General features: G+C 40.9%; 1 protein-coding gene across 2 annotated transcripts; it reads left to right on the top strand.

The window, feature by feature from the left end:
- Positions 1 to 683: 683 nt before the first annotated feature.
- Positions 684 to 10,902, top strand: bnip2 (BCL2 interacting protein 2). 2 transcript variants are annotated; one of them, XM_070972320.1, is made up of 11 exons: positions 684 to 1,446; positions 3,958 to 4,053; positions 4,184 to 4,251; positions 4,455 to 4,631; positions 6,296 to 6,478; positions 6,662 to 6,764; positions 6,843 to 6,974; positions 7,085 to 7,171; positions 7,255 to 7,353; positions 8,551 to 8,586; positions 10,176 to 10,902. In XM_070972320.1, the coding sequence occupies exons 1-11, from the start codon at positions 1,079 to 1,081 to the stop codon at positions 10,231 to 10,233; spliced, it is 1,407 nt and encodes a 468-aa protein (XP_070828421.1). In that variant the 5' UTR covers positions 684 to 1,078; the 3' UTR covers positions 10,234 to 10,902. The 2 variants fall into 2 exon arrangements, with proteins under 2 accessions (XP_070828421.1, XP_070828422.1); XM_070972321.1 differs by lacking the exon at positions 8,551 to 8,586 and having other exon boundaries at positions 693 to 1,446.
- The last annotated feature ends 133 nt before the right edge of the window (positions 10,903 to 11,035 follow it).

Raw genomic sequence — 11,035 nt, 5'->3', positions numbered from 1 at the left:
GCAATCAGAGAAAATAGATGCATATATATTATATATTAACCTATATCAAAACATCTAACTCTAGTTATATGAAATTTTTTGAGCTACAGTTGGGGAGCAATGCTCTCTTTCTATCAATTTTGTTTTGATCGTTTCACCTTGTGAGACACACTTCTTGTGAGAAGAATTTATGTCTTTAGTGCGTAAAATTACATTTTGTATCGCACGATGTGGCAGTGAAAACATTCTTATTCAGATTGTGACAATAATGCACCAACATAACAACATTAGTCATTTGGTGTACTTTTTGTGGGATTTATGTTTGAAAGAAGACGGTATAAAGTTCACATACAAACCTGCAGAAAACACAACTGGCAACACCACAGAGGGTTCTGCTGCTAGCTGGAGGGCTAACAACAGAACGATCCGGTTAGTTCACTAGCATTGTTAGCAAACAGCCGCTACGTTACTAAGATCGATACGAGAGGACCTGGCAGGTTGAATCAGCGGATACTGACTTTATATGCTGTACATGGATCCATGGAACGGTTTTCCTAACGTTGCGTCGTAGTTGACAACTTGCTTGATTTTTATGGATTAATGCCGGCGTTAAGTGGGCAACATTAGCTTTGGCTAAGTTAGCTAACTAACTGTAGCCCATACGCTCGTGCGACTAACGTCGGTTACGTTCGCAGGAGCATTGTGACTTGGAGGAAGGAAGGGAGGAAATTGATAAGTAGGATCACTGCGCACTGCTACTTATGCAAAGCTAGCATACTTTTTGGACTCCTGAGTCCACACACTGTGACGCATTTAGAAAAGGTGACTATCTGTGCACATTGTGTGACATTTAACACTGTTTGGTTAATGAGATATGCTGTTAGTTGACATAGATAGCTGTCAACAACAACAGCCCTCTTGGCTAGCTGTATAGCGGACAAGAGCTACCACGCTAGCCGCAAACTTCTACATAAGTTGTGTGAGTCAGGTTCAGCTGTCTGGCTGATATATGTTAACTAGCAAACCGGTTATTTTAAACGTTTCAAAGTCAGACTCTTTCAGTTAGCCCATCTAGCACAAGGGCGACAGGAGAAATTTTATGGCATCGGATGTGATTGAGGGCGAAGCGGTGCCGAAGGGTGTAAGTGATATGAATTTGAACAATAGCAGCCCAGATTTTGTCACACCCAGGAGGACTCATGAGGAGCTGAGAAACATACAGACTTCTAGTCCATCATCATCTGGAGTGTCGGGAGAAGGCGATGAAGAGGAATTAGACGAATTACAGAATAGCACAGCTTCCACAGTTGAAAATGGCGAAGAGGCACTTCAGGAGAGTCCAACCAAAACAAGAGGTACGCCACAGGAAAGGACTACCCCAGACAATGAGCAGAAACAGCCGGGAGCAAGGAGTTCAACCCCAGTGAGCCTCCCCCAGCCACGATCACCACCCGGACCCATAGGAAGGTCCGTATGTGTACATTTTTATGTTTGGCCTACATGCTGGCAACTTAAAAATATTAGCTAGTTTCTGGTCTCCGTTGCAAGAAAGCTGTTCTTCCAGACTCCAGAGCCAGAGGACAGCCTATGTTCAAGTGTCTGTGAATGTTTTCCAGTTCTTTGGATTTAAAAGTAGCTTGACAAGCTAGCGATTCATTGCCAGTGGCAGTGGAAGTCGCTGCAATTTGCTGTGTTTAGATCCTCAGATGAAGACCTTCTCTGACAGGCAAAACTTACCTATTTGACACAGATCACAAAAAGGATCAGCACTGCTTAAATGATAGCTGTACCCCACACTGGTTTTCAAACCCACAGCCTTTTTTTCGAGTTTACGGGCATTTTACTAAATCGATGCTTAGCCTACAAACCAGCACTAATACCAAAAGAGAAGGGCATACTTTTCCAAACCTTTTGGCATTCCTGTATTTGTAGCCTGGGCAGAAAAGCAGATAAAGTTGAATTTAGTCTGAGGCTTGTAGGAAAGTTATTTTCTGAACATTATAGAGAGAGTGGACATAATAACAGGAATACCTGCACAATGTCATGTTATTTTGTCCATCTGTGGCCAATGTGGTAGGATCAAATTACAATACAATTCAGTACAACAGCAGAAGAGACTAGGACATCAAAGATGACCACAAAGTTAAATCAGCACTTCTCTGGCACAGTCCAAATAAAAACTACAAACTATAAGTTGTGAATTAAATTGCATGGCTTTTTTGGACTGTGCAATATTATACAGGTGTCCTTGTCTCAACCTCTGTAGGTTATAGTCAGGAACATGTGTGGACAGCTGAGCAACACATGCAGAGAGCATCATTTGGCTGACCTTTGACAAGCTAATTAAGAAGATGATAGATCTTTCCCTGTAGGTCCTTGGCAAAAAAAAGTGCATCATTCATTAAAGGTATGTGTGCATCATTGAAGGTGCAAGGTTTTTAGGAATCACTGTATGGAAAGGGAAACAGCTGGACAGCAACACTACCTGACAAATCTCATTTAGCAGTCATTCGTCTTTTCCATTTGACTCCCTAATGTCACATGCAGCTTGGTCTCCAGTGCACTTTGATTGCAAGGGTTCCTTTCCAGAAAACCACATTCCTATGGCATTTCTAACTCTCTTAGTTGGATTTCAAATGTAATGTGGGGATTAGCACTATACATAAGTAAACAGCTAAACTGATACATTCTGAAATGTTGAGTACCAAATACCCAGAATGTTTTTGTGTCTGGGAGAACAAATGCAGCCGTGTATGTGATTAATGCATCAAAGGGAGCTCTGTACATTCGAGGATACAGATACCATGATCAGCATTAGTGAGTAGCCTTATGGTTTATAAACTAAGCCCTCAACACAAGCTTGTAAGCTTTTCAAGAAGCCAGTGATCTGATTATGTGGCCAGTTGCAAGCTGAAACTCTCGAGGAGGTACTCGATCAACATGCTGGACTCGTCTGTCCAGCAGCTGGCACGACACAGGTGTCATGGTTATTTTTCTCTCATATTTAAGTATTTGGTTTGTTGTCACCTTAAAGGGCTGTTGTGATGGTAAAGAAGCAGATACTGACTTGGTGTAATGCTAGGTGATCACAGGCGTGGTTGACCACAGCACACAAAATGCTTTCATTACCCTTTATTCTATGGTAAGTATTGCAAGTTTTAGGTCCATCATAAAATCCATAGGTACCCTTTCCCTGAAACATTTCTTAGGTGATCAAAATTGCACTTCATACTTAATATGCTGTGAAGCTAAACATGGCCTTTTTTAAGATAAAAACGGTGCTTAAATATTGCAAAAAGGGCTTGAATGCAAAAGTGACATGGAACATGTTTCATTTAACCTTTCTCATTCATAATGATTTTGGGTGGTAGTGGAAAAGTTGCCAGTGTACTTTACAATTACAAATACAATTAGTCATTGGGCAGACGCTTTTATCCAAAGCGACATACATATGAATTCACACAGCATCGGGGACAGTTTTTGGGGTTCAGTATCTTGCCCAAGGATACTTTTTCATATGAACAGTTGAAATGATGCACCGTCTATTACCAACAGCCGTTAACACAGATCTTGTTCAACAAATACTTCTGTAGACAAATAAATATAGAAATTGAGATTAAAAGCATTGAATCCATTTTTTTTTATAGCTTTAATCAAGTGTATCTATTGTCTTGTTCCATCACTGTTTTTTTGGCTTAGGTTTTATTGGCTGACATATTAGACCATGAGAAAAAATTGCCTTTGACTCTTGGTCTGTGTTTCTTACATAATCCTATGAGGATTGTACAAGTCACAAACAACTGTTGACAGATACCCTATTATGTGTTTGGGTTTTTTTCTTGCAGATAATCTCTTCTGGCTCTGCTCTTGATCTTACTACAGTGCATTTGTAAAACAAGAGGGCCTTTTATAGCAATTAGACATCGTTAAATGGAAAATATGACCTGGATATTAACCTTTATGTGTTTTTATTCCCAGTCTGGAGCGCCAAGAGTCAGTCGCCACAACAGAAGCCCGCCTAAGAATGGAAGGAGTTGAACTGAAGGAAGAGTGGCAGGACGAGGACTTTCCACGGTATTATCTCACAGTGTTGTCAAACCATGAATAGATCATGTTTCACAGCTTTGTATCACATGTTTGTGCTTTGAAATTCACAATAAAGTCACTCGAATGAAGGCATGATCACCTCCTGTTTGGTCATTAGGCCCCTGCCAGAGGAAGAGGAGCTTGAAGATGAGCTTTTTGCAGGAACCTCTGAAGAGGGAGACCCTGGTATGAAAACACAATAGTATACAGCTACAGCAACCTAGGAGAATATATACGGACCTATTCACAGTTTTTTAATTTTATCTTAAACCTCACGTGTATGTATGTAGAAAGAGTTATTGGACGCTGTACTGTAAAAAATCTGCGTCTGTCTTTTAGCTGCTCTTACAAACAGCGTAACCCCATAATGATTTGGGCATCTACCCTAGGCTTTGCTATGCACCCTGGCAAGAAGGCGAAGAAGAAGCTTGCAGCTCCGGACATCAGCCTTACACTCGACCGCAGTGAAGGCTCTCTTCTCTCAGACGAGCTGGATGAAAGCACAGAGCTGGACCTCGATGACATAGACACACCTTCAGACAACAGCAATGAGTTTGAATGGGAAGGTAAGAACTTTATATAATATGGTCACAGTAGGACATTTAGTACTTTTTAAATATCTCATAACAGTTTGTTTTGTTGACTCTGAAAGTTCAAGCAGTGAAGTTTAGATTGACTTGATGAGTTTGGAGATGCGTTCAAAATATTTACCCTTGTTGGGTGGAGCACGTGTGTTATCAGACCAGTCTTTTATTTCCTGGTTCTGGGATCCATTGCATTTTTCTTCCTTGATTTTGCAGGTTTGGGTAGGCAGCTGCCGGCCTTACATGTAGTTAAAATGTGCTTTGTTGTTTCTGTGTTTCCACACTGCTGCCTTCCTCTTTTTCACTTGGAAGAATTGTTTCCATTCTCTGCCTGGAAACAGGCTGCAGGCCAGCAGCAGGTTTCTCTCTTCCTGGTGGTAAGGTCTGTTGGACAGCCCCCGTTTCTTTTATTTTTTTCTCCCAACCATGAGTCAATCAGCCCCTATTGTCCAGATTCTGTTCTGTCTTCAGTTGTTCAGACAAATCATGGGGAGGTTTTCATGTTCCATACCTTTCATTTTCAGTTGATGTTTTTGTGCATGGCATTCTTTCCTTCCTTTGAAATTTTCTTACGATTTAGGAAACAATCAGTAGCAACATGTTGGTTAAGAAGTGGTTCCATCTGCACAATGCTGCAGTCATCAATTATTAGCCATTTAAACAATTGCTGACATGCTGATTAGTCATTCACTGTGTCATAGACATTACACAATAAATGAATTCATTATAGTGTAATACAAATGTGCTTCTAATGAATTTAGCATTTAATTGCAGACACATTGTGTTTTTCATTTTACCATTTGAATTTTACATTAAAATTAAAAAATGTGTAGGATTTAGAGGGATCTATTGGCAGAAATGTAGAGTGAAATTCACATTATGTTTCATTGTGATCACCTGAAATTAAGAATAGTTGCATTCTCATTACATTAAAATGGGCTCTGTATATCCACAGTGGTGTGATTAGTAGCAGCAATTTTCTGCAGCATGATGTGAGTGTAAATGATTCATGTGGCAGATGATTTCATAAATGATGAACATCTTGCCAGTTATTTTCAGGCTACATCTGCACAGTATATGTGGCTCATACAGAGCTCTAAAGAAGAAGCACAGATTGGTGTGTTTGATTCAGTATGTTTAGAAAATGGGCCGCTCGCAGAGAGATCCGCATGAAAGTGTGCTGTGATTTGGTTGCACCGTTCACCTATTTCTCGATTCTGCTTGTTGCATGTTTGATACACATGATCATTTTAACACTTTGCTTGATGTCACATACATCCTGCAAAAGATACACAGAAGTCCTCAGGGATGTGAGCAGTGTTGTGTCACTGTGGGTGTGGGAGTGTTTGCTCGACACATTTATTTCCATACCGTGACATGACTAGCTCACACAGAGTACAATAGCAGGATTTCCCCCCAGAAATTTTCCCCCTGGAAAAGTGACCTGAAGTGGACGGAGACATGGAAGCTGATTGTTGGTGTTGATTCGGAGAGAAAGCATGCGATCCAGATGCAAAAGTTAAAAACGGCAAATTACATGTAATGATGATGTCCATTGATTAAAATGCATGTGATTGAAAAGTTCCATTTCACATCTGGGGGGTGTAGTATCCAAGCTGCGATTTTAAAATCCCCCTCTCCTTTAGACGACCTCCCCAAGCCGAAAACCACAGAGCTGCTGCAGAAGGGCGTGGAGTCGGTCCAGGAGTACTCTGCATCCGAGGAGAGGGAGGAGGGTCGGCGCTGGAGGGTGTTTCGTATCGGGGATCAGGAACACAGAGTGGACATGAAGGCCATCGAACCTTACAAGAGGGTTATCAGCCATGGAGGTAGGTGGCACACACATGCACACATTTTCAGTTTCAGTTCCTTTTAATTTACAAGGCCAACCAGATGTATTACAATTGTGTTTGACATGAGTTTATTAGTCTGTGGTTATTCAAAATATTGGCTATGAAAACAGTCTTTTGATAGTGTAACATCAATCTTCAGTGTTTGATTTCCCCCTGCAGGTTACTATGGAGATGGCTTGAATGCCATAATCGTGTTTGCGGTGTGCTTTATGCCTGAAAGCAATCAACCAAATTACAGATACATCATGGACAATTTATTCAAGTGAGTGTTTATTGGAACTCCTCTGGCCACGTGTGCCAAACATTCACAACCAGCGCTAATGGAATTTTCCTGCCGCAGGTATGTCATCGGCACACTGGAGCTCCTGGTCGCTGAGAACTATATGATCGTGTATTTGAATGGGGCGACCTCTCGGAAGAAGATGCCAACTGTCGGCTGGCTCAGGAAGTGTTATCAGCAGATTGATAGGAGGTGAGTCTGAGTGGTGGTTATTGCAACAGACCTAGAGGCACCGGCCCAACCCCCGAGAACTGCGTCGTCATCTATGTGACTTGACAGCTTGTCTCACTCTCTTTGTACAGATTAAGGAAGAACTTGAAGTCTTTGATAATCGTCCATCCCTCTTGGTTTATTCGTACCCTGCTGGCACTCACAAAACCTTTCATAAGGTAACTTTAATGTTTTAGGCCATCGCAATAATAAAATAAAGGTCTAACCTTTAGATTCTAACAGTTCCTGCTTCTTCTCACAGCTCCAAATTCAGTCAGAAAATCAAGTATGTGTACAGCCTGACAGACCTTGCAGAGTTGGTTCCAATGGAGTATGTGTCCATACCAGATTGTATCAAACAGTAAGTATGCTCCACTCATACACATCAGCACTTCTCAAGCTCTTTTAAAATAAGTCAGAATTCATGCCAAAAGTCAAAATACTTAGGTCTCTGCAAGCTAATGAATTTAAATCTAAGGCCCTCAGAGACAGTATGTGATTCTGCCCTCGTGATGACAAGGTTTCACCTTAAATGCTTAAGTAAGCATTCACATGTTAAATGTTTACCTTTTAGGGTGGTTCCCGGTTGTGGGTTGAATGATAGTAAGACCTGTTTTGTTCCCATATGATGTAGACCTGGTGATTGCAGATTTCACAGCTAAAAAAGGGTTGTGCAGTGGAGCAAAACATGGCTGCTCACTTGATTTAGGAACTAAATAAAACATGACCACATGAGGATAGGTCACCTTCCGTTTCCGCCCTTCTACAGATTTCACCCAATCCTCAGAAAACAAAACACAATCGAACAATTCCTAAAAAGGTTATTCTCTGATGTGCCGTGCTGTTTTTCCTGTCAGTGTTTCCCAAGTTCATGTAAGCTAGTAACGTTTTGTGCCTTTTACAGTATCAGCTCTGACTGATTCTGTGGAATTTGGTTGTGTTTTGACTGTAGGTGGTGCTACAGCCACGTTCTGCTTTTCCTGTGTGGCCAGTGTAGATAAGATGTCAGTGGTTAGGAGGAGGACTCGCTTGAAATTTTGCAGAGTTCAGTCAAGTCTTCACAGAATTCAGGCATGTTCCAAAATCATGGAGGCTGTCTGCCCATAAGCATGATTGTCTTACTTACTCTGTAGGTATGATGGGGAAGACATGCAAACTACAGTGTCTAAACATTTTGTAGAATGTACATGTGGACCATAGTATGGCCTTGATCTGATTTCCTCTAACATTTCAATGTCAATGTTACCAAAACAAATTGCATCTAGATCATTTTGTCCTATAAACTGCTATTAAAGGACACATTCTTCATTCTCTGGTTTCAACCTTTACTGATATGCCTAACTGTTGAGCTTTTGTGGACGAATTGCTCACGCTGTATTTTTCCTTGATGTGGCTGAACCTGAGGCGGATCTCGTATTCTCGTGGCATTTGAAAAGGCTTCAACACAAATACTCATCAAATGTTTTTATTTTTTTTTCTTTGCTCTTTTGAATGTTTGGTTGCTGTTGGCTGTGTATTTCTCCTTTCCTTAACTCCATTTCCCTGCCCCCCTCTTAAGGTTTGACGACGAAAAAAATAGGAAAAGCCGTAAAAGGTATCTGCACTTTCACCCAGGATCAGTCTCTGCATTTTGCATTTCACAAAACTAACAACGAAAAAAAGATCTGTTGGCTTTCAGAAATGTCCCCTGGTTTTATAGTTGGACGATTTCCTGTTACCTTCCAACCCAGATCAACAGCTCTCCTCTCAAATGTCCCACTTTTTCCCCCTCAGTAGTTTTAGCAAGTCCCTAAAAAGAAGGCTGAGAAGCTGCTTGATTGGTTTCCAAAAATAGGTGTCTTGGTGATTGTTCAACCAACTAAATCCCATTTCTGAGCCAATTCTGTGAAGTTAATCTCAAAGCCAATTGGTGTTACATGCATTCTTTATTTATTGCCTCAAAATAATATCAGCTATCTGTGTATCTGTGTGTGGTTTGAAACATAGCACGCACCTTTGCAGCCTTGAGATCGACTTTTCTCCAAGGTGAAGCTGGATTAGTTTCGGTGTATCTGATTGCATTGCTGCTTTCTGATATTGAATTTGGGGCATCAAGTAGCTCTTACTTGCATGTGTCTTTTAAAAACCAGGTTTAGAATTTGATGAAGCCCGTGCCGGGTAAGTTTTGATCGAGTTTGCACGACTGAATGGGGTGGAACTACAAGGAAGTAGCTCGTCTTAGTCACTGTGGTGTGTGGTTGCACAGTAACCATGTCGTCACATGGCTCCTCTCAGTAACTCGCCCTCACCAAACACCCGGCTTGTCCTCTCTCACAGCTCTTTGCATGGCTCACTGTATACCCACTCCCTGCTCATGTTTAGTCACTCAAACCTTTGTCAGCCTTCTGCTCGCTGCTGATAAGTAGTGAGCATTCAGTTGCTGAGGTGATTAATTGACAGATTTAGTATCGTGGGATGTTAGAACATTAGAAAAGTAATAACCATGGTGTTGTAGAAGGGACTGTACTGTGTATAAAACTGCCACAGCTAATTGTACATCTGCTATTAGGTGCACAAGCTTCTGTGTTGATTGACAAACTTGCAAGACAAATGCACTAAAAACCGCACATCTGTCTGACCGTATGAACAAAAAATGCTCATTTTAAGCACAAATTGCTCTGGATCTTAATAGATCGTTCACAGGCTTGTATAGATTCAACGAATGCAAACAGTTGTAGATGCCGTACAATAAGTGTATGTATACAGTATATGCAGTGTGTGCTGTAGATGGTAAAAGCAGGCTGAGCGGCTGGTCTCCTGCAGTACACATTAGTGCATTTGTCTTACAAAGTTTGACAGGAAGTAGGAAGCTCATGATAATACAGCTGATGTTGATGGTTTGTACTGCCCAGATATATGAAGTGCTTTAAGCAAAAGCAGCAGGGACGATATTTTAGTCAAGTTGTTTGGTGTGTAAAATATAAACAGACCAAATAAGGCATTCATATAGGGGCTAGGTCTGTTAAGTCAGAAAATAGAGATTTTCACTCAGACAAATTACATGTAAAGCTAATGATCTCATTTCAGGATGTGATGATATGAAAGGTGTCTTTTTGGCCACTGTAGCAGCCTGCTGCTGCTCGGTTTATCAGTTATCCTCAGGCTTGTTAAACAGGTGTCTAATGACCTCTAATTTGTCTGCAGAATTGACCAAGACATGCACGGTAAAGTGGAGATCGCCGCCGCCGCCGTTCCAGAATGACCCTGCCTGCCCTGCGCGATGGAGGAGGAGAATGATGAAGAATGTTAAGAACCGCAGCCACTCTTCTGTTCATCTTCTGGGCAACATGACTGGAGAATTAGCTCTTTACATCAAGAAAGTGCCTTTTTGAAACTATGCTGCCTGTTGCATCTTCGTGGAAGTTTTTACAGCTCAATCCTCAGTGTTGTTGATTTGTTTTTTTTCCACATGCTGTCTGAAATGTTTTTAATCTTTTTTTATTTACTGCAGGTATATCAAGTCAAACTTATCTTATTGGTGTTCTCTAGTTACGGTTGTATCTACACATTATTTAAGGCACTCTGTTACAAATGGTTGATGCATGTTCTGCTTTATTACATTTAAATATATATTTATATTCAAAAGGTGACAATGGAGAGAAATTAATATATTTTTATGGTTGCTCTGATTTTAAACTGCATTTTAGGTCTCTGGCCCACTGAGTGACAAGTTTTGATGGCACCTTTTTCACTGTTCACTGCTGATGTTCTCTGTTCAGATCCTGCCAGGGGAAAATAAAGTTTTATTTTTCGCCCCTCACTTGAACGTGCCCTCTGAATTATGGAGGGAGAACATTTGTGAGAGCAACAATCTGAAGCAAAGATGTAGGTCTTAATGTAACATTTCCTCCAAGTAAAATCATGGATCCACATCACTGTTTTGTATTTATTCATTCTTTATCCCATTTAGTTCCATATACAGGTATATGGCAGCACATAATAGTGAGCAGGGAGAATAATAATGACCAAATTACTAAAGATAATGTTTTTTTTATGTAGATTGC

The sequence above is a fragment of the Chaetodon trifascialis genome, chromosome 10, assembly GCF_039877785.1.
Source record: "Chaetodon trifascialis isolate fChaTrf1 chromosome 10, fChaTrf1.hap1, whole genome shotgun sequence".
Taxonomy (NCBI): Eukaryota; Metazoa; Chordata; class Actinopteri; order Chaetodontiformes; family Chaetodontidae; genus Chaetodon; species Chaetodon trifascialis.
This window is presented reverse-complemented; position numbering and strand designations above follow the sequence as displayed.

Coding starts and splice junctions, on each gene's coding strand:
- bnip2 (XM_070972320.1), top strand. CDS start 1,079: ATGGCATCGGATGTGATTGAGGGCGAAGCGGTGCCGAAGGGTGTAAGT. Junction 4,252..4,454: donor CTCTGAAGAGGGAGACCCTG/GTATGAAAACAC, acceptor CATCTACCCTAG/GCTTTGCTATGCACCCTGGC. Junction 8,587..10,175: donor AATAGGAAAAGCCGTAAAAG/GTATCTGCACTT, acceptor ATTTGTCTGCAG/AATTGACCAAGACATGCACG.